Source organism: Syzygium oleosum, unplaced genomic scaffold (assembly GCF_021117445.2).
Source record: "Syzygium oleosum isolate NSW1041296 unplaced genomic scaffold, Sole_v2.1 Sole_v2.20, whole genome shotgun sequence".
NCBI lineage: Eukaryota > Viridiplantae > Streptophyta > Magnoliopsida > Myrtales > Myrtaceae > Syzygium > Syzygium oleosum.
In genome coordinates, this window is record NW_026607504.1 from 5,447,142 (window position 1) to 5,470,633 (window position 23,492).

Consider the following 23,492-nt stretch of genomic DNA (forward strand, 5'->3'; position numbering starts at 1 on the left):
CGATTATCTTTATCTCCCGATAGACCATATTGTTCCTTCAACGTTGAGAATAATGTGGCTAAAAGATCCTTGATCAAGGAGAAATCTTCTTTGCTATGGTACAAACGATTAGAGCATATCTCCAAAGAAAGGGTAAATCGGCTTATCAAAGTTGATATCCTTCCTCCTCTTGACTCAGATGATGCTGAGATTTGTATTGATTGCGTGAGGGGAAAGTTGACTAAAGTCAAGAAGAAAGGCGCTACTCGCAGTCAAAATCTGTTGGAGATAATTCATACAGATATTAGTGGGCCATATTCAACCACCTTGTGTGGAAATAAGTATTTCATCACCTTTATTGATGCTTTCTCCCGTTATTGCTATGTTTACTTGATTAGAGAGAAGGTTGATGCTCTTGACATGTTAAAAGTATTTCGCACTGAAGTTGAGAAACAATTGGGAAAGATAATCAAGATTGTAAGATCTTATCGTGGCGGTGAATATTATGGGCGATATACTGAGACTGGACAGCAAATGGGACCATTCGCTAAATATTTACAGGACTATGGTATCGTCGCTCAGTATACAATGCCTGGGAGCGGCGAAACCGCACACTCATGGAGATGAAATGAAGTATGATGAATAGATCTAATATGCCTGAATACTTATGGGGTGAGGCGGTTAAAACAGCAGCTTATATATCGAATCGTGTACCTAGTAAATCAGTGCCAAAAACACCTTTTGAGTTATGGACGGAGAGAAAACCAAGCTTGAACCACTTTCGAGTTTGGGGGTGTCCTGCAGAGGTGAAAATTTATGATCCTTCGCTGAAGAAGACTGAACCCAGGACTACTAGGTGTTACTTTATTGGATACCCTAATCATTCTAAGGGGTATAGGTTCTATTGTCCTACTCGTGGCACTAGAGTTGTTAAGTCTCAGACTACTAAATTCCCGGAGTTGGATGTTGCTGAAGAGAGTTCCTCTCAATTCTTTCAAAGGGAGGAACCAAACAATACAGTCTCTATTTCATTGCCCATTTTGAATGATGACTCCGTGCGAGAGATTTGCAGAGAGGAAACCCAGCAAGAAGTAGATATTGGAAATATGACGATAGACCATTCTATTACGGAAAAAACTCCCCAGATGAATGATCCAGCTCCAGAAGTGCCTGTGCGAAGATCACAACGACAAAGAAGACCGACGCTTTTGAATGATTATCATGTCTATCTTGGAGAAACTGATTTTGAGATTGGACATACAGTTGATCCGGTGACCTTCAAAGAAGCTCTTGGTAGTGATCAGGCGGATAAATGGTTAGGAGTGATGAAGAATGAGATGACTTCCATGTCAAATAATCAAGTATGGGAACTCGTTGATCTACCTGATGGGCACAAACCGATTGGCTGCAAATGGGTATTTAAAACCAAGAAAGACAATAAAGGTAACATAGAGAGATTCAAGGCAAGATTGGTTGCGAAGGGATTCACACAGAGAGAAGGCATTGATTACACTGAAACCTTTCCTCTGGTGTCCACTAAAGACTCTTTTCGAATAATTATGGCATTGGTGGCTCATTTTGATTTAGAGCTTCATCAGATGGATGTCAAAACAGCTTTTCTAAATGGAGATTTGGATGAAGAAGTATATATGTAGCAACCTGTGGGGTTTAAAGAAGCTGGAAAGGAGCATATGGTGTGCAAACTTCGAAGGTCTATATATGGTCTCAAACAAGCATCACGTCAGTGGTACTTGAAGTTTGACAGAGTTGTGAGATCGTTTGGCTTTGAAGAAAACAAATTTGATCAATGCATCTACATGAAAGTAAGTGGGAGTAAATATATTTTCTTAATACTTTGTGTAGATGACATTTTGATTGCTAGTAGAGATGTTGATCTGTTGCATGACACAAAAGGTTTTCTAGCTTCAAAGTTTGATATGAAAGATCTTGGGGAAGCCTCTTATGTTTTAGGCATTGAGATTCATCGTGATAGATCTAAGAAGGTTCTGGGATTATCTCATAAAAGTTATATAGATCGCGTTTTGAAAAGATTCAATATGCACACCTACAGGGTTGGTGAAGTTCCTGTTGTAAAAGGAGATAAATTAAGCATAGAACAGTGCCCCAAAAATGATGTTGAAAAAGAAGCAATGAAGAATATTCCATATGCTAGTGCAGTTGGCAGTCTTATGTATACACAAGTATATACCAGACCTGATATTGCTTTTGCAGTGAATACTCTTGGGAGATATTTATCAAATCCAGGTCATGAACATTGGGTTGCAGCTAAGAAAGATATGAGATATCTGCAGTGAACAAAAGAATTTATGCTTGTGTATAGCAGAGTAGAGGATCTAAAGGTGATTGGATATTCAGATGCGGATTTTGCTGGTTGTTCAGATGACAGAAAATCGACTTCTGGATATATTTTCATGATGGCTGGAGGTGCTATTTCTTGGAAGAGCACAAAGCAAACCTTAATTACGAACTCTACAATGTATGCTGAGTTTGTAGCTTGTTATGGTGCTTCAACTCAGGCTATTTGGCTCAGAAATTTGATCTCAGAATTGCGGGTTGTGGACTCTATTGCAAGACCGATGGTCATCTATTGTGACAACACCGCAACCGTGTTTTATTCTAAGAATGACAAAATCAGCAATGCGTCTAAACACATGGAGATCAAATATTATACTGTTAAGGACTTGGTCAAAAAGGGAGCTGTTGTGATCGAGAATATTAGAACTGAGTCCATGTTGGCTGATCCTCTAACAAAAGCTTTACAACCCATTCTGTTTAAAAAACATGTAAACAATATGGGTGTTTTAGATTCTTTTCATTCCTTTTGTTAGTGGGAGTTTTGCATAGTTTGTTTATCTGGATATTGTGATTATATGCAAACTGATAATGCTTTTTATGATCTTTATTAAAGCATTTACTTTTGATTTTCATCATTATTTTTGCTATGTCGACTGAGAGATGGAAATATAAAACAGTATCTTTAAACATATTTTAGTTTAAAGATGACTGGATGTCACTAATTTTGAGATCTCATGTTGAATTGTGACATAGTTGTGCAATGTTATGTTGTTTAGAAATTGTACTAAGGCAATTTCATATTGTTTAGAAATTGTGGTGATGCAGTTTCATGTCGTTGAGAAATTGCGTTGAGGACTGATAAGGAATAGTGCATGTTTGATCACATGTTGGCACTATTTCTTACTACACCACTAGGCCTATGATCCATGAAATTATAATGCTTATTATATGTGATTATGGAAGGTCATGTGTTGTGGTATTTTCTTAACACTTTGACCGCCATAGTCCTATATTGAGGTTATAAAGGATTGGGTTGGTTTTGAGATGCCATTATTGGAATATTATTATTATTATTATTATTATTATTATTTTAAATCGTGGCCACATAAAACAAATTTTTAGTTATTAACCCGAGAGTGTCATTTTTGAAATAAAATCATTCTAAAAAAAAAGGGTTAATTAATGTAGCACAAGTGGGAGAATGTTGGAAATTTCCTATAATATGGGCTTACATTAATTAATTGATTTTCTATTTTAAATACTCGGGTTAATGGATATTTCAATATATGTGTTGTACCCTTTAGTGATCTTATTGAATTGGGTTTCGGCATCTATAAATAATAGGCCTAGTTAAGCAGCAAAATGTAGGCAATTGTGTTTAACTGAAGCCCGTGATGAGAGGGGCCCAGTTAACGCACCAATGATTAGGGTTTGCTAGGTCCCCTCTCTAGCCTATAAAAGGGTAGGTTATACCTATTAGTCGTTTTATCCCATTGAAAGCTGCTATATCGAAATAAAGGCAAGAGAGGAAGATCGGCATTCCAGTAGATCGTTGATCTATTTCTTTTCTTAGAGAATAACAATGATTCAAAAAGGTACGCTTTAATTCCGCTGTGTGTATTATTATTATTATTTTTCTTATGGTGTTCTACATTCATATATGGATCTAATTGTTCTTTAAGAATTAGTGTATATATAGAGAGAAAGTCTTTACAACATATTCTATTTATCTTTATCGCACTCATATCCGGCACTATCCTATCTCGGACGGTGATATACATATATTTTATTCCGGCTTTATTCCTTATCAAACGTAGCCTAGCTTTACAGCCGAAAATCCTTACGTGGGGCCAAAATGTATTTTCCATATTCTCTCGATAATAAAAGGAAACTCTCCTTTTGTTGAAATCAGACAAAACCATCGCCACCGTCCATGGGAGGCCATCTTCAGTAACTCCTAAAGAGTTACAGAACATTCCTTGAAAAGTCGTTGAAAAATCTTAATCGCAGACACAAAATAAGCAAAAGTTGCCTATGTCTAATTAGATGTGACGTGAGGCAGGATGGAGCAATGACGTCATGATTATATGCGTACGCGCATTCCACTTCTCAACGCGGCAAAGCATCATAATCCGTTCCCGCTCCTTTCTTTTTTTTCTTATTTGCGTAAATATTATAGATTTGCCAAACCAGCGGGTTCAATCGCATTTGGGGATACCGAAAATAAATTCGACCCGAATGGGCTCATATAATCCGTATTGATCTAAAATTTATGTAATACAATTTTGGTGAGCCATATTTGATTTGATTCGATCTGCACCCAATCGGACCCGACCTTCACTTCTAAGCAATTTTCCCCCTCCAATATGAAAATCTAGCGTACCGAAAACAAAATCCAATCAATACAAAATAAACTAAACATGAAAAGAATTTAACAAATGAGAAGAAGAAATTTAACGAATCAAGCTACCAAACCAAAACCAAAATCAATTGGAATTTCGACCTCCTTTTTTTCTCTTCTCAAAAGATGTGACTTGACCAAGCGACGCACAGCACTGATGATGTAATCTCAGCTCTCTCTCCTTCGTTCTTTCTACTTCTTTGATTCGATCAAAGTTGAAGACGGATCAAACCAAACCACGAGAAGAAGTCATCTTGAATTTGTTCTTCAAAGGGAGCCCAAAAATATATATATAAGGGAAAAGAGCAACCATCGCACACGAATTCTCCCATCCTACGTTCAATTCCGAGTCGGACTTAACGATTCGATTGGCCATCGATCAATTTCCGATTGGATTTTAAATCAGGACCATCGAATCCCCGGCGACCACGGCCTCGCGAAAGTCCGACGCTACAGAATTCAAATTCCACGGCTCCTAAGCATATACATCCAAACGAAAAAGAAAGTAAAAGAACGGTCGAAAATATGTTCGAATGGAAATCGATTTCTAGTTGTCTTTCTTTTTGTTCCTTTACAGCTAATATCCTATAGCTTAGCTAAAGCTAGAGATCGTTCCCCGATCGTTGCATGGGAATCTCCCGTGGTCCTTCGCATTCCCAATCTTTTTCCCCCCACCACCTAAGTGACCTTGACCTTGGGTGGCTGAATCGTAATTTCGCGTCGCGAGCGGCGACCTCCCTCTCCTTATTTAAAAAAGAGGACGACGCGCCGAAACCGAAAGAAGGCAAAGGCGAGCGCTGCACGTTCGGACAAGTCTTCGAAACAGCAAGATTTCCGGGTGTCTCGCGAGGCTTTGTGTAGGAGTGTTTTTCGCGAGAGCGAAGAGGGGGGAGACGAGAATGGCGTCGGAGGAGGCGCAGGTGATCAGCTGCCACACCGTCGGGTCCTGGACCGAGCAAATCCAGAAGGGCAACGAGCCCGACAAGCTGGTACTTTTTTTCTTTTTTGTCCCTCCCTTTCGTCTGCTTTCTCTTTCGTTCATGCTTGCTTCGACGTTTGATGGTGAATGTGGGTTTGACGGTGGGTTTTTTTTTGCACTTCGGATGCGTTTTCTTTCTTCCGGTTGTTGAAGTTGCGAGTTTCCGGGTTTTTGTCTCTTTTTTTTTATTTGGCTGGCTTGGTTGATCATCGCGAAACATGAGGCTTTGACTTTGATTTAGACGTACTCGATTTGTCGATCAATGTTTACATGAACAGGCGATTGATTTCGAGTCCATGAGATTTTTTTTTTTTTTAGTGATTTGAGCGTCTGCTCTGATTGGTTTGGCAGATTACACGTTTGATTTCTCTACCATAAGCGGTGTGATTATCTGCAGAGATGGAAAAAACTACAATCTTGTCAATAGGCACTGAAATTTGAGTTTCTTCAGGTGGAAGATTCGTGATAAGTCGTTTACGTATGGGTCAATTTATCCGATTTTTTCCAAGGTTGATCATGGTTGGACAATGTGTAATTGTCACAAGGGAACTGCTTTTTGGACTGTCTTGTGAGCGGTTTGCTTCATCAAAAGGGTGCTGACTTTTTGTATTGTGGCTTCTTTCATGAGTCCTGCACTGGTTTTAGCTTAACAGAAGGGGTCGTCTTGCTCCTTAGATTTAGACGGTTTCGAATGGTCCACACAATGAGAAGTCGTCTTGCTCTATGCAAATTGCAATGGCATTGGATGGACCGCTCCTTAGGCTGGACTGTTCTTGTGTTGTCCTTTCTGTTTTCTCTGTTATTCCCTTCTGATAGATACATACTTCTTTCTTATAACTTTGTTTCTAAGTGAATAATGATATCTTCGACGATAAGACCAAGTCCACAGTGGGAAAAAAGAAACATGTTATTTGAAAAGCTTTCATCTTTATGTTAGATTCGATGATGATAAGTGTCACCCAGAAGCGTTATCACTGTTCAATGGAGCGGTCAAGGCACAGTGGGATGTTTTTGAGTCTGGATGAGGTAAACTACAATGGGAAGTGGCTTGCAACTGATAAGCTGTTATCAGGAAAAATACACTGTATACTCGTAGGAAGAACGAGGGAGCACGCTTCTTTTCTTAGTCGATCCGCGTTGATGTTCGATTAGTCACGCCAAATTCCCTCTCTAGTCTCTAGGAGCAGATCAGTTGGTTGCTAGTAGTCCTTGCCATGTCATGCCACAGAAATACCGAAAAAAAGGTCATTTGACATTCGACAAAAACATAACCAAGTCCCAAGCCATTGCCACCTGCATATTTTGAACTTCAGATTTCTCCAATATGCCAATTCATGGATGACCAAATGGTCTGTCATCCAGCTTGATTTTAAATAACCTCCCTGGACATTGAGGTTATGGAATGTTGTGCCAAAGTCATACTGGCTCACAGGTGTTCTTGCACTTGCACAGAATATGGCTATCCTTCCAATTCTGTTCTCTAAAGGTGATTTGGAGGATGTTGTGACAGGTGACTAGCTTTCAAAAAGTCAAAAGCAATTTGAGGCCAAGAGGGTCTGCTTTCTTTTGTTGCTTCTGGTCCTTTCTTTTTGCTGCATTAAAGCTCTGGTCCTGTTGGATAATGATTGGTGCTTTAATTGATGTAGGTGGTTGTGGACTTCACTGCTTCATGGTGCGGACCGTGTCGCTTTATTGCACCTTTGCTGGCAGAGCTGGCCAAGAAATTCTCCAGCGTCCTTTTCCTCAAGGTCGATGTGGACGAGCTGAAGGTAAAGTAAAATTCTATTTCCACTCCACTAAGATTGTTTTCCCAATTCCGACATGCTCCCGGTGCATGTAAATTGCGGACTAATTATCGTGTCTTGGCAGCAAGTTGCTCAAGAATGGGCCGTGGAGGCGATGCCAACCTTCATGTTCGTGAAAGGGGGCAAGATTGTGGACAAGGTGGTCGGAGCAAAGAAAGATGATCTTCAGCAGACCATTGCCAAGCATGCAGCTACTGCTTTGGCTTAATTTGCAGTTTGTCTTGGAACAAGCTGAAATTTGCCGTGATATACTATAAGCACTAGATGTTATGTTAATATACTCTTATGTCCGCAGCATGAAGTGATTTTCGTGAAACTTTACAATCATGATGAATAAATTTGACGAATTGATGGTAATTTCTGAAAATCTGTTTGGTGATTTTCATTTCTTCACTCGAAACTTTCTATGCTCCCTCTGTATTAACTTGACCCCGTTGTTTAGTAGTTTTGACCCATTATATATCTTAGACATCATGCAGTTTGTCCCATTTGAGTGCAAGAAAACCCAACTTGTAGTAGACTAAAATGTTACGAAGTGCATTTCCAAAGATCCCTATCAAACACGTAAAAGAAATGAAATTGCTATCCTTACAAGGGTTGCTTACGCAGCATAAATGTCTATACATTCATTCGAATGATCTCTTTATAGTGTCCTCACTGCTTCAATCACCGAGGTACCGAGGTAGGACTAATAGCTTTCGGCATGTGCTTAACGCGTCCAAGTTCGATTTAATCGTGTCGGTACCATAAACGAGTGATCTATTTCATTCGAGAATGATAAAAGTGACGTCCATGAATTGACCATTTGATCCATTCCACGACATTTCAGACACGGGCCAATAAAATGGTAGATGTTGCGTCCGAACTTTTTGTTACATTTTTGTAATTGGGTCTAAAGCATGTCGTATCGCGCAATATATTCAACAATAATGTCCTTTTGGGATCTCAAAATGGTAGATATTGCTTCCCAACTTACCAATAACGGGATAAGGACACTAGGAGTGTCATAACTTTCGTACGGCGCTCACTTGAGTGCTATAATTTTTTTTTTCGCTCACTTGAGTGCCAAAAATTTGAAAAAGTGATCACTTGAGTGCCATCGGCGATTTGGCTCGCCGGAAAATCCGACGTGGTATTAAAATAATATTAAAACAGCCGACGTGTCTCGCCGGCAAGTTGAAGTCAGCATTTGACATGCTAAACAACGTCGTTCACCCATCTAGTTAGCAATTGCATGCCAAACGACGTCGTTCACCCATCCAATTATAAGAACCCTTGCCTTACTTCAACAAATTGGGGCAAAATCCAATTTTCATCTTGAGGAACCCTAACCCTAACCTTGAACTCGCAAACTCTCTTCAAATTGGGGGAAATCATTTCATCAAATTCACAATGGGGAGCAGAAGCAAGAGAAGCGGCTCACAAGTTTATGAACAAAGCGAAGATAGAAGTCAATATTATACTATTGTGGGCTGCGAAGTCCAACAAGAACAGCTTGGACGAAAAACAATCCTAGGAGAAGGTTCAATGGCTGCGCCAGATATAGAGAAGACTTCAATTGTGGATATTTCAGGTGGGTTGACACAAAATTTTCGAATCGAGCAATGGAGGTGATCTTAGAGCTACTTCAAGGACGAGATGAACCTCCGCCTATATTGAAAGATGAGTTGGACAACGCAGACTCAATGCAAGCAGAAATCAAGGGTCTGTAAACTTTGGTGAATCATTTGAAAAAGGAAGTTTCAAGGATGAAAATTCGAAGAAATATTTATCGAGTGTTATTTGTCTTGTTGTTGTTGGGTTTGGTCTGGTTTGTGATCATATGTAACCTCATCAATGAGAAGAAGCTACTGAGTCTACCATAGTAGAAGAACAGTGAAATGTGTTGTTGTATTTGGTGCAATGAATTTTAGTTATGGAAATGTTTTGATGCTGGAATGTTGTTACTTTTGGCAAATTTGTGTATGTGAGTTGAATGTTGAATGGCCAGGTTTGTATTTACGAGCAGGCTGGTGGAAGGTTTTATATGGTGCATTATTGTTGGTTTATATAAAGGATAAATGAGTTGCAAGCCGTAGAATTTGCAATAAGAGCAGAGATGGTTCTGCATTCTATAGTTGGTTTTGGCTTTTCTGCATATGGTGTTGATGGACAGTAGAAGTTCCAAATAACTTTATGAAGGATCGTTTGAGTGCCACAAAATTTTTTAAGTGAACACTTTGGTTCATTAACTTTTTAAAGTTACAATTTAGGTTCCTTAACTTTTTAAAAGTGACCACTTAGGTTCCTTTATTTTGTTTAGTAAGTAAGCTATTAGTTTCACTTTTCTTAACCACATCCTGTACAGCTTAAGTAAGATTATCTCATTTTTGCCGGGGGAAGAATAGCAGAAGTGCCAAAAGTTGTGTACGGAGCTCACTTTGGTGCCAAAAGTTCCATTTGGATCACTTAAGTGCTAAAAAATTTGAAAAACGATCTTTTAAGTACCAACTCCGATCTGATTGATCGGAAATCTGACGTGGCAATTTTTTATTAGTATTTGAAGCTGACGTGGCTCGCCGCAGAGTACAGTCAGCGTGCAAACAATAAAACGACCCCGTTTTATTCACGATACCTACACGGCGCCGTTTTATTTAGCTTCTTCTCCCCAAAATAAGAACCCTAATCCCCAAATTGAAAGATGGAGGGCGGAAGCTCAGCAGCGGCTCACATTCGGGATACCTAATCCGCGAAAATCAGAACTTTAAATCCCCAATTATCAGCTCGCGCTTGCAGATGGAGGGCGAAAGCTTTAGCAGCGGCTCACATTCGATTAAAAAAAGCGAATTAGATGGTGAGTGTTACTGTTTTTGTGGGTTATCGAGTCCGAGAAGAACATCTTGGACTCAGTTAAATCTCGGGAGAAGATTCCATGGATGCGACAGGTATAGAAAAGGCTCAAAGTGCAAATATTTCAAATGGATTGATGCCAAATTCTCCGGTTGAGCCGCAGAAGTGATCTTGCAGCTACTTGAAGGATGACATCAACCTCCACCTACATTAATGGACGAGTTAGATGATGTCGACTCAATGCAAGCTCAAATGAAGGGTTTAACATCTTTAGTCGACCATTTGAAGAGGGAAGTTTCAAGGCTGAAAATTGAAAGAAACTTTTATCGAGCATTGATTGTGTTGTTGTTCTCTTGTGTAGTATATTCAAATTTGAAGTGAGCAATGAGAAGAAGTTTGTATGTCTACCATAATCGAAGATGTGGAATATTTATTTGTATTGGGTCATTTGTAAGTAAACTGTGTTACTGGCTTGCTGCAAATTGCATGGAACAAAAGGTTTTGTTCCAATCTATGGTGGAAATGGAAGGTTGGAGTTGGAATTCATTGGTTGTGAGCACTTCAAATTTTTTTTGCTTGGTTCTGTATTGTATATATTGGTTTGCTTGGTTTTTGCATCAGATGTAATGGTTTGCTGCAACCATTACTGCAAACCATGAAGAAATTAAGGGGTGGTAACAATTCACGAGTGACTATTTCAGTGCCATAAGTTGTAAATAATGATCGTTTCAGTGCTAAGTTTTTCTGAAAGTGATCATTTTAGGGTCAATCGCGATGAAAAAGTGATCACTCGTGTTGCACGAGTTTAAAAATAAGAACAAGTTAGTTTCAACTATGTTTCCATTGGCTTGCACCAGTCGTGGTGCATGTTGTTGCACCAGTTGAGTTGCTGGTGCATCTTGTTCTTGCACCAGCTCATACAAGTGTTGGTGCAAGAAGACGCACTAGCACCCAAAGTTGCACCGAGAGCTGTGTTGGTGTAACAGGATGCACCAATAGCCACAATTGCACTAGTGCTGTGCTAGTGCATCTTGTTCTTACACTAGTACTTGTATTTGCTAGTGCAGGAAGATGCAGCACCCATAACTTAAACCAGCACGTACATCTAGCACCCACAACTTCAACCAGCAACAATAATCAACCAACCACTTTCAAAAACAACATCAGCCTCATAACAAGGTGCAAGACAAGAAAATAACAAAAACATTGTTGCCATTGACATTGATTGGTTCTTTACAAAAATAAACATATCCATAAAAAACATCAGTCCCCTAATCAGTCAACGATCCCCTCCCACCTAATATGTCAAAGCGAACACCTAAAAACAATGGCAACAATCCCCATCAGTGAAGATACCATGTCCAGCACCCTCCCATTAGTCAATATGCACAATACCCCCGGCTCCTTTTCCTTTTGCACTTTTGAATTGATTCATAATTTGGGCACTCTTTCGAACTGGACACGTAGGTTCGTTAACTGGCATTTCTGTCACATTCTTCTTAGCATCAACATTTTTTTTTGTAGCAAGTGTCATGTGTGGGGACCTCTCCGTAGGAACATTGGTCCCATGATCAGTCGGTTGAGATGGAACTAGCACTGGTTCTGTTGGTTGAGATGGAACTGGTGCAACTTTATTTGTTAGTGGCTATTTTAAAGCTGTACTCGCTGTCTTCTTCTTCTTCTTTGTGCTCTTCTTTAGCTGCGCCCTTAACTCTTAAGTTGGCCCACCTTGAAAGATAAGCACCTCCGAACTTCTTCCAGGCTACAAGAACATAATTATATTGTTAACCAAATGAATTGAAATACTCTAAATTAAATACATGAGTCCTATAGATCTTACATTGAAAATAGTCATTCCAGTACGTTCATCTGTGTAAATCCCATAACCATATTGCCTTATTCTTTTTTCAAGAACGCCTCTTGTTCGCTGTGGTGCATCATTTTGAGCAACTTGTGGGGAAGTAATTTGTGCAACTTGTGGGGGAGCAACCTGTGGGGCTCCCTGTCCTTGTGCAACTTGTGCAGTTGGTCGTCTTCTTACCTGAGAAACACATAACAAAATTAAACTCAACCCATAAAAGACAAGCACAGCAATGTATAGCTTACTGGATATTTTTTCCTCGTTTGTTTAACAGTGGACTCAGTTATTATTGTTGCTGTCCTGCCTATACTTGTCCCTGCACTTGGGCCTAGAACATGGCCTTTTGTTGGCCCTTCAGTAGGCCCAACAGCAACCTCTTCAGTAGGTGTTGTTCCTGGCCCACGATCAGCTCTTGCAACAACTTCTTGTTCACGTTGCCTTTTCAACTGACAACCTTTCTTATTATGCCCTTCCTTGTGGCAATAAGAGCATTTCATCTTCACCCCGGTCCTACTCATCCTCTGACTTGATGCCTCTCCCTCCTGTATTCTTCGTTTTTTCTTTGGCCTTCCTATTTGCTTCTTTAGTGGCAAAGGTAGAGGGCCTTCACGATTTGTTGGCTCCCAAAATTTGCTACTTCGGATAGGCTGCATCATGAATTGGTACGAATTAAGGTATGAGCTTTTTTTGTACCAATCATGTAGGTAATCCTCTGGCCTTTCTTGCTTCATCAAAATGGCACAAATAGCATGGGGACAAGGAATTCTACTTAGTTCCCATGCTCAGCATGAACACTTTCTTCTATCTAGGTTGACCACATACTTATCATTATTGTGAATGATCTCATATCCATTTTCTCCATTCCAAACCGGATGGCAGAACCTACTAGCAGCAACGTTCGCATCCAATTTCTTTACAATTCTAGGACCGCATTCTCTGCTCCACTTGGTAGCCTCATCTCTTTGCATGTGCAGTCCGGTCATGACCATAACGCGAATATCATCAAGCATGTTGATGATTGGCTTGCACCTGGCCTCTAAAATTCTGCCATTGAAAGCTTCACTGAGGTTGTTGTCAATTATATAACATTTAAATTCTTCGCTGAAGAAGGCCCGACACCAGTGCTTAGCTTCTGTATGGAATAGTGCATCAAAGCCTTCCTTTGCCAGCTGTAACAACCCCTGTTTGGCTAATCTGAAGTCAGCCATGTTGGTACTTTTCGCTATCTGCCAAAACTGCTTCTGCAGCATATCTCCTTTGTAGTTCTTTGCTCAATTTGCATATATGTGCCTCGCGCACATTCTATGCTCAGCATATGGCATCAACTCAGCCAATGCAGGAACAAGTCCCTACAAAAATTCAAATCAACAAATATAAGTCAGAAAATACTCAAGTAATTAATATTAAAAGGGAATTAATTAACAATGGTATTACCTTCTGTTGGTCGCTCATGAATGTCCATCCTCCCCTATCGTTTATGTCAAGGTCAACCATTAAATTCTTGAGGAACCAGGACCAAGTATCCTTGTTCTCAATCTTGACAACTGCCCAAGCTATCGGAAACATTTGATTGTTGGCATCTCTTCCCACAGCAGCCAACAACTCCCCCTTGCATAAACCCTTAAGGAAACATCCATCCAATCCTACAACTCTTCTACAACCAGCCAAAAAGCCCCGTTTGCATGCATCAAAACAAACATAAAATCTATCAAACCTAGGCCCACAATCAGGCAGTGGCCTCTCTACAACCTCAGCATATACCCTACTAGATGGGTTTTGAACCACGCATTCGCGGGCATAATCCCATACTTGTGCATATTCTTCCTTGTACCGACCCATCAAAATTTGCATCACCCTCTGCTTAGCTCTCTTGCACTGATTTCTCGACACATTAACTCCTACCTGCTCCTTCACTAACTGCTTAAACTGATGGCATTTGATATCGGGTATTGCTTTGATTGTATTGAAAAAATGTTTCGACAACCACACACTTGTTACCCTTTTGTTATCAAAATGAATTGAACAAGTATGTTCCTCTTGGAAGGACCTAATCTGGAATGACCCCTTCCTACTCACAGCGCCGTACAGCTTCCAAGGACAATTGGGTTGTGAACACTTAGCTCTCACAAATTCCTTCATATTTCTAATGAATTCTACGCTCCTCTGTTCAACAATAGAACTCTCCACAATAGCTTCTTTTAATTGTTTTGCATCATCAAATTTCATGCCGACACACAAAACAAGTTTATCGACATTTGGATCATAGCAAGGGTACTTACTTTTCCTTCGACGAACAGGTTCTTCATTATCATTCTCCGAACCAGCAGTTTCATTGCTACAACTTTCTGTATCTTCACTTCCATTACCTCCAGTTGGAACTCCATCCAACTCAAGCCTTTCTCCTAAAGCTGGGAGTTTTTTTTCTGAAAAATTCCCTTTGGTTTTGTCTTGACTGTTGGAGTTCATCATCGTCTTCATCACTTAGGAAATTGACAATTAGTAAAGCTTCATCTTCTGACACACTATATTGAGCAACTTCCCATTCTAATCCAACTAAGTCTTCATCAGCCACATCTTCAACTGAGACTTCACCCACATTTCTATCAAAATCTGTCTCCCTCTCCTCCCTCACTTGGCTCTCATGTTGCCCTCCATCTAACGTAGACTCATCCCCAACCTGATTACTCGCTTGAATATGATCATCATTTCCATCATCCTCATCAGCCGCATCATCACTATCATATTCAACATAGACCTTAGCTTCATCGCCGTGAAGATAATAGTAAATAATATTCTTAATACCATTATCGTCACTAAAAAATCTCAAACCATCCTTCAATTCCTTCCCAGGAACACAATAGTGCAATTTTTGCACTTTGCATCGACAAAAATACATCAAATCTCTCACAAAATCAATATATGATGGCTTCCCAACATTGACGTAAATAGTACATTCATTCCCACCACAATATTCCCAGTCATCAGTGCCAATAACAAACTCTCCACCATAGCAAACAATGACGCCGACATGATTCCCTTCCATTTCGATGCTGCACCTAAAGAATAAAAATAAAAAGTCATTCATTGGGACCACATAGCAGAATCATCAACAACTTTACATTTAATTGATTAAACAATTATCGAAAGAAACAAAGGAAGCCGATTTATTCAATTGATTAAACAACGTGAGGTCCCCAACACCTATTTTTCAATTCGACCCCATTCGGTCCCCACAGAAACACTAACTAACTAAATAAAGTCGAGTCCCCACCACTGTCCCCAGCACTCCAACCAGTTTCCCTTTACGCTGAACCCTCATTTTCCCCTCTACGCCCTATTTTTCAATTCAGTCATATTCAGTCCCCACAATTTTGCCCTCTCCACAAAAGTGAATAAACAAAAGTGAGGTCCCCACCATTTTTCCCTCCCCATAAAAGCAGTCCAAGCCGAGCCCTTATTTTGCCCTCCGTGTCCCAATTTGCCTGTCGGAACCCTAAATTCTCCACCCAATTGACCCACGGCGAGAACATGACAAACCTGAGTGAAGCGGCTAAGCGACGGTGGGCCAGCAAACAATGGCGTAGCTACGACGACGACCGACCGACGGCGGGTGAGCGACGGTGGGCCAGCAAACAATGGCGCAGCTACAACGACGGCCAAGCGACAGCGGGGGAGCGACGGAAGGCGATCGAGGGAGCTATAGCGAGCGAGGGAGTGACGTGAGAACTCAAGATCCGAGCCCTAAATTTAGTCCCCCTTCTTCAGCGACGTCGTTTTTTAAACGCAGTCCACATAGGAAAATGAAGCGACGTCGTTTCTTGTGGAGGATGGAAAACGACGTCGTTTATGCCATTCCACGTGGACTACGATTTAAAATATTTGCCACGTCAACTTATTTTTCTTTAATATAAATGCCACATATTAATTTGGCCGGAATCTCTCGCCGTTGGCACCAAAGTGATCATTTTTCCTCCGATTTGGCACTTAAGTGATCCAAATGGAACTTTTGGCATCAAAGTGAGCTCCGTACACAACTTTTGGCACTTCTGCTATTCTTCCCCCCATTTTTGCTATTCTGTAACAGCGTACAAAAGAAGTATTATTCCACAAATGCCATTAGCCTTGGCATGGGTTAACACCAAATAGTATCGCATTTATACCAAACATAAAAACGTAATCATTGCACCAGGAAAATCATGTTCTTTTACATCAACATCAATGTTCTTACATTCAATACCGAAACAACAACATTGCTGCCAAGCACATCTCCAGCCAAAATGCAGCAATAGATAATTAAACACCTAACAACATTGCTGTTAAACACATTACCGACCAAAATGCAGCAATAATCTCAAATGCGTAATAACAAAATCCTAAACAGACATTGACACCTAACAATAAACATAAACAGACGGTCTCCTCCCATCAGTCAAACTCAACAACCTGGTCACTTCCTTTTTTCTTCGATAGACTCTTGAAATTATTCATGATTCTTGCCCTCTTCCGAACTAGAACTCTAGGCACATCCTTCACTCGTGTTCTTTTTCCCACTGTCTTATCTTTTGGAGGATCCATTCTTTTCTTTGGAGCTTCATGTGTTTTGGTGTTGCCTCCTATTAAACTTTCAGTGATTAGTCTTGGCACTGTGGCAGTAGGTTGAGATTGATGTATATTGACATTTTCAGAATCATTCAATTGAGATGGAGCTGATGTTTGGGTTTTTTTAGGTGCTTGTTTTCGAGCTGCCCTCTTTACCCTCTGTTTTGGAGCTGCCATTGGTTGCTGCTTCTTCGATTATGCTCGAGTTACCATTGCTTGGTTTATCAGTGTTTGCCCTTGGCTTCTTCTTGAAGATGCAACCGATTCTTGACTTGGTCCTCCTTGAGATATCAACACCTCGGAACTTCTCCCGGGCTACAACATATAAAAAACTTGATTAATTACCATATCAATCAAATGACAAACATCAAATGCATAACGCCTAAAAAACTGACATTCAAAACCGTCATGCTAGTATTCATGTCTGTAAACAACCCATAGCCATATTCCCTAAACCTTTTCCCAATTGCACCATGTGTATGCTGGGTGCAAAACTTTCAGAAAGCTCTTCAATTGCTCTTTTTCTAACCTACAAAATGACATAATATAATGAAGTTAATGCACCAAGAAGTACATATAATGGCAAACAGCTTACTTGAAATTTACTCCTCTGTTGCACACTATTGGACTGAGTTGGCATTGTAGTTGGTCCTGCATCATTGCTTTCTGAGTTACCCTGACATGCCCATGCATCATTGGCCTGTGTTATCTTCTGCTGTTGTTGTTGCTGCTTCTTAGTTGGACAACCAGTCTTGTTGTGCCCTTCCCTATGACAATGTGAGCATCGAATAATTCCACCATCCCTGCTCATTCTGTTACTAGTAGTCTTAATTTCCTCCATTCTCCTTTTCTTTTTAAGCCTGCCAACTTGCTTCTTCAGTGGTAGAGGTTTTGGGGGTTGATGGTTTGTTTTGTCCCAAAACTTACAACTTCTCAAAGGCTGCATCATGAATTGGTATGCAGCAAGATGCTTGCTTTTCTTGTAACAGTCCTCTATATAATCCTCTGGATTGCGCAAATGGCATGTGAACAAGGTATTCCAGCCAATTGCTATGTTCGACAGGAACACTTTTTTCTATCCAAATAGACAACATACTTGTCACCGTTATTCATGATCTCGTATCCATCGTCCCCATTTCAAATTAAATGACAGAACCTACTAGTAGCAATGTTGTCATCCATTTTTTTTATAATCCTAGGCCCACATTGTCTAGGCCACTTTGAACATTCATCTCTCTGTCTTTGCAGCCTTGTCATAACCATAACTCTGATGTTTTCAAACATACTGATAATTGATTTGCACCTGGCTCCTATAATCCTGCCGTTGAAAGCCTCGCAAAGGTTGTTGTCAACGGTATCGCACTTGAATTCTTCACTGAAGAAGGCTATACACCAATGCTTTGCTTCGGTTTGGAACAATGCTTCACAAGCTTCAGTTGACAAGGCATTTAGAGCTTCTTTGTGAATTCTGGAATCTGCCATATTTGTGCTCTTTGCATTAAGCCAAAATTGCCTCTGCAATTGATTACCTCTGTACTTCTTTGCCCAATTGGCATATATGCGGCGAGCACACATTCTATGCTCAGCGAATTGCATCAACTCAGCTATCGCTGGAACAAGTCCCTGCAAAACCAGCAAACATTTGTAAGCTACATGAATTATATTAGAAAGCTAATAATTCAATGACATTACCTTTTGTTGGTTGCTCATGAGTGCTCAACCTCTTCCATAAGTTATTTCAAGATCAGCCATTAAATTTTTCAGAAACCATGACCAATTTTCCTTGTTCTCAACCTTCACCACAGCCCAAGTAATTGGAAACATTTGGTTATTTCCATTTCTCCCAACCGTAGCCAATAACTCTCTCTTGCATAATCCTTTCAGAAAGCACCCATCTAACCCTATCACTTTTCTATAGCCAACTAAGAATCCAGTTTTACATGCATCAAATCATATATACATCCTACGAAACTGTGTCCCATGATCAGGCGAGAGCTTCTCCACAACTTCTACATGAATTCTACTATGTGGATTCTGAAGTCTACATTCCCTAACATAGTTCCAAATATATGCATATTCTTCCTTGTAGGTATCTAGCAATGTACTCATCACCTTATACTTAGCCCTTTTGCACTGATTTTTGGACACATTAACACTTAACTGCTCTTTCACTAGCTGTTTCAACTGAGGAGTCTTAATTTCTGGCATTGTCTTGATGGTGTTGAAGAAGTGTTTGGCCAACTACACACTAGTCACTCTTTTACAATATTGCAGTTATGCTCCTCCTGGAGTGACCGGATTTGGAATGAACCACTCTTCTTACTTAATACACCGTACATGGACCGTATATTTTCCATGGATAATTGTCTTGTGCACACTTCGCTCTAATAAAATTCTTGATATTTCTAGTGAATTTAACATTTCTCTGTTGAGTGATGGAGTATTTGATAATAGCATCTCTAAAATGCTTGGCATCATCAAAATTCATCGATACGCAAAAGGTAGGAGATGTACCTGTTGAATCATAAGAAGGATACTGACTTCTCCTTCTATGCTGCACTGCACCATCTTCATCATCATCATGCTCCGAGCTATTGCCGCCATCATGCCCATTTTCCTCATTATCATATCATTACCATCAGCCGCATGAGCTCCTTCGTCCCTGTTGAATGAAATGCCCTCATTTACCACCCCAAATGATACTTTTCTCCTTTGCTGAAATGCCCTCACTTCTTCCCTTGCTTGTGCAATGTCCTCATCATCAACATCACTTGTGCAAATGGTATGCACTAATGTTTCCTCATCTTCGTCACTCAACATTGCAATTTCCCAAGAGCCCATGCTTATTTTAGTTGATTCTTCGAGCAATGTGTCTTCACCATCAGATAAGCCACCAGTATTCTCAAGTTGGTCAAATAAATCTAACACGGCATATTTATATGAGAAGCCTCGATCTCCTCTGCTTTCACATCTCCTTCTAAAACAACTCTATCACTGGCTTGGGTTTCAGCACCAGCTTCTAACACTGCTTGCTCATCTTCATCGCCATGATATTCAGCATACACATAAACATCACTACCATGAAGATAATGATGAACAAGATCCCTCACACCACTATCATCATGTAGATATCTCAAGCCATTCTTAAGACTCTTACCAGGTATTTGATAATGTAATTTTCCTATTTTGCATTGCAACTGATCCTCTATATCTTTCTTAAAGTCTTTATATAATAGCTTACTAAGACTGACAAGGATAACAACAACCTTTCCACCAAAGTATTCCCACTCTTCCCTAATTACAAATCTCCCACCGTACCAAACTTTAATGGGTGCATCAGTATCGCCCATGTTAACATTGCACCCCATAAAAAAAGTTATTTCTGTAATAGGGAACCACAACACAAACAGACAATTTCAGTAATCAGTCCCCACAACCACAATAAAAACACTGCACCCCATACAAAAAAAAGTTATTTCTATAATAAGGACCGCAACACAAACAGATAACTTCAGCATTTAGTCCTCACAACCACAAAAAAAACACTGCACCCCACACAAAAATTTTTTTTTGGTGATAGGAGACCACAACACAAACAGGTAACTTCAACAATGGTCCCAACAATCACAATAAACAATCAGGGGTGTAGGTCAGTGAACACAAATCGACAAAGTATAACAGCGAATAAATTAAAGCACTCACATTTACACTATGGCACCAAACCCAAATCAACAAAGTTATCGCATTTTCCCATGTTTTTACACTTCGTCAACAATACGAAATTGAATAAGCATTTGCTCACTTTGTCAGTCAGTCGGTCAATACAAAATAACAAATCACTAACCTTTACTCTCTATCGACCAAGATTCGTCACGTGACAAGCCCTAACTTTTCCCTCCAGTCCGTTGCCTTTTTAGTCTCTGTCCAGTGAGTAGCAAAAACAAAGATCGAATGGGAGAAAAATCGAAACCCTAATTTGCCATTACAGAGAGTGCCAGTGAGAGCTGCGATTTGGGACTTTGGGCGTATAGAGAGAGTGGCAGTGAGAGCTCGATTTGCTTTAGAATAGACGAAGTGTTGAGGAATTGAACAGAGTTGAAGCTCTAATTTGCGATTATCTCAGAGAAATCGAGAGAAGGATGGAAGACAACGTGCACGAATAGGAAGAAGATGACGTGCGTGTGAGAAGCCCTAATTTGGCACTTACATGCGACGTTGTCGTTTTCAGGCTATTACACGCCCAGAAACGATGTCGTTTCTGTTGGAGGGAGAGATTTGTACACAATTTAGGAAACGACGTCGTTTCTCTCGGACTAAAATTTCTATGTAAGATTTCCATTTATTTTTAAAAATTCCACGTCAAATTGTAAAATTAAGTAAAAAATCCACGTAGGACGATTTGCTGGAAGTGGCACTTAAATGATCTATTTTTTGCAAGAAGTGGTACTCAAATGATCTATTTTACTCCGACGTGGCACTCAAATGAGCGAAAAAAAAGTTATGACAGTCAAGTGAGCGCCGTATGAAAGTTATAACAGTTTTAGTGTCCTTATCCTTACCAATAATAAGTAAAGATGTTTTTTTTTAGCAAAAACTACAAGTCAAGATGTTTTGATTTGACGGCCAGATTCTTTCTGCCAATCTTCAATTTTTGCGGCTCATGTTCACACGGACACACTTTCCAGTCAACCTCGGACAAAGGAAAATCGAGCCATTTCAATGTCTTTGGCTTTTTGAAGGCTCGAAGGCTTAAACAGTAGCATAGCACGCTTCCATTCACAACGTTTCCCTGAATTCGGCGCCAAAACAGCGATTTGATGATGCCTATGTTCAGACCAAGCAAGAACCGCGGACTCCGCATGATATCCCCCGCTCCTCGCCGACGCCACCGGCACTGACCCATCCGAGCGCTCGAAGCAGAGACTGCACTCTTCATGTTTCGCAGGTGCCGGTCGATTCGTGCCGATCTGAATCGACGACTCCTCGGGGAACGCGATCGAGCTCGACTACTTCTCCAAGCCAAATGCGTACACGCTCGCGCCAATGGGGACGATGGCCGTCGGGCTTCCGAGAAGGGCGGTCGAGAATCTCGAGGACCCGAGTTTCGGCTTCATAAGAGCAAGGGCCAGCACATCCTCACCAACCCGCGAGTTCTTGATTCGATCGTCCGGAGGGCCGACCCGAAGCCCGGCGACACCGTCTTGGAGATCGGACCCGGGACTGGGAATCTCACGCTGAAGCTCCTGGAGGCCTCCCGCAAGGTCGTGGCGGTGGAGATCGACGGCAGGATGGTGGATGTACTCCGGAAGCGCGTGGCGGACTGCGGGTTCGAAGATCAGCTCACTGTACGTGCTTTAGTATGTGATGTGTTCGATGAAATGCCTCACAGAAGCTTTTCAGCCTCTGAAACGGCAAACTACGCCAAGACTCTTTCCGGGTCTGTATGAATTAAACACTCGCACTGCTTATAAAAGAAAGAAAAGAAAAAGGGAAAGTTCATACTTTGAAAGTAGATATAGTCAGTCTAGATGGCTAACAAGATGGCTCATAACTCTGGTAAGCATAACGTATCGACTCTGCTAACTTGTAAAAAATACGGAGCATAACAAAGTGTTTTGAAAGAAAGGGGGCGACCGTGTATTTTCGCTTAAGTACCGGGGCACTATGCTACAGATATTTTTTTCTTCTTTTTTGAGATGGCCTAGGTGACATAGACTTGTGATGGTGTATGCAGGTGATACAGAAAGATGCGCTGAAGACACAGTTTCCGCCGTTTGATATTGTAGTTGCAAATATTCCATATCAGATATCGTCACCACTTGTAATTAAATTGGTGTATGGGAAAATCCGGTTTAGAAGCGCGACTCTCCTCCTGCAGAAAGAGTTTGCAAGGAGGTTATTAGCAAATCCTGGTGACTCGGAGTATAACAGATTGGCTGTGAATGTGAAGCTGGTCGCTGATGTGGAGTTTGCAATGGATGTAAGCAAGAGAGACTTTCTTCCTGTTCCTAAAGTCGACTCGTCCGTGGTCATAATCCATCCAAAAACTGAACTTCCTAACGTAAATCTTGCTGAGTGGTGGGCTTTCACAAGGACTTGCTTTGGCAAGAAGAATAAAACTTTAGGTGCCACATTTAAGCAGAAGAGGAAGGTAATGGAGATCTTAAAGACCTCCACATTGGTTGGTTTGAGAGAAGATGTCACCATCAATGACAATGATGGGATTAGCGGTGTTTCTATTGACGGCGGCGATATGGATGAGGAGGGAAACAGTGAAGAGGAGTCTCTATCGTCGTCTGTCCCTGAAGGGGAGATGAACTTGTTCAAGGAAAAGATTGTCGGGGTTTTGAGAGCCGAGGGTTTTGAAGATAAGAGGCCTTCAAAGTTGTCCAATGATGAGCTGTTACATTTGCTGGCAGTACTTAACCATGCCGGAGCTTACTTTCGTAATCAGGTCAAGTCACGACAGGACACCTTACTAGCTGATGTATAGCAGGACACCATCCCATCAGTGTATCAGTGTCGAGGTGCAAGTAAAAGGTTTAAAAGTTGCAATTTTTATATGACTCACTGTTTGTTACCTTGTAGAAGAACCAAATGTGTTTGTTTTAAAATTGATGCAACATCTGCTGTTAGAAACTATCCTGTGGAATGACTTTAGTTACTGGACTCGCAATACTACTTCTCTGAAAATGGGAGAAACTCATTCCAATAAGTATTTGC

The 23,492-nt window shown here is 40.6% G+C and overlaps 2 protein-coding genes across 3 annotated transcripts; both read left to right on the forward strand.

Moving 5' to 3' along the window:
- The first annotated feature begins 5,456 nt into the window (after nt 1-5,456).
- On the forward strand, nt 5,457-7,837 carry LOC115693186 (thioredoxin H-type-like). The gene is made up of 3 exons (XM_030620167.2): nt 5,457-5,685; nt 7,322-7,444; nt 7,545-7,837. The coding sequence occupies exons 1-3, from the start codon at nt 5,596-5,598 to the stop codon at nt 7,686-7,688; spliced, it is 357 nt and encodes a 118-aa protein (XP_030476027.1). The 5' UTR covers nt 5,457-5,595; the 3' UTR covers nt 7,689-7,837.
- Nucleotides 7,838-21,638: 13,801 nt separating this feature from the next.
- Nucleotides 21,639-23,411, forward strand: LOC115693191 (ribosomal RNA small subunit methyltransferase, mitochondrial). Of its 2 annotated transcripts, none has more exons than XM_030620173.2 (2): nt 21,639-22,114; nt 22,504-23,411. In XM_030620173.2, the coding sequence occupies exons 1-2, from the start codon at nt 21,704-21,706 to the stop codon at nt 23,260-23,262; spliced, it is 1,170 nt and encodes a 389-aa protein (XP_030476033.1). In that variant the 5' UTR covers nt 21,639-21,703; the 3' UTR covers nt 23,263-23,411. The 2 variants fall into 2 exon arrangements, with proteins under 2 accessions (XP_030476033.1, XP_056176282.1); XM_056320307.1 differs by having other exon boundaries at nt 21,971-22,325.
- The last annotated feature ends 81 nt before the right edge of the window (nt 23,412-23,492 follow it).

Bases quoted from the DNA above. Each gene is read 5' to 3' on its own strand.
- LOC115693186 (XM_030620167.2), top strand. From the start codon at position 5,596: ATGGCGTCGGAGGAGGCGCAGGTGATCAGCTGCCACACCGTCGGGTCC. The intron at 5,686-7,321 runs GTACTTTTTTTC...TAATTGATGTAG, and splicing joins GCAACGAGCCCGACAAGCTG to GTGGTTGTGGACTTCACTGC. The intron at 7,445-7,544 runs GTAAAGTAAAAT...GTGTCTTGGCAG, and splicing joins TCGATGTGGACGAGCTGAAG to CAAGTTGCTCAAGAATGGGC.
- LOC115693191 (XM_030620173.2), top strand. From the start codon at position 21,704: ATGTTTCGCAGGTGCCGGTCGATTCGTGCCGATCTGAATCGACGACTC. The intron at 22,115-22,503 runs GTACGTGCTTTA...TGGTGTATGCAG, and splicing joins GGTTCGAAGATCAGCTCACT to GTGATACAGAAAGATGCGCT.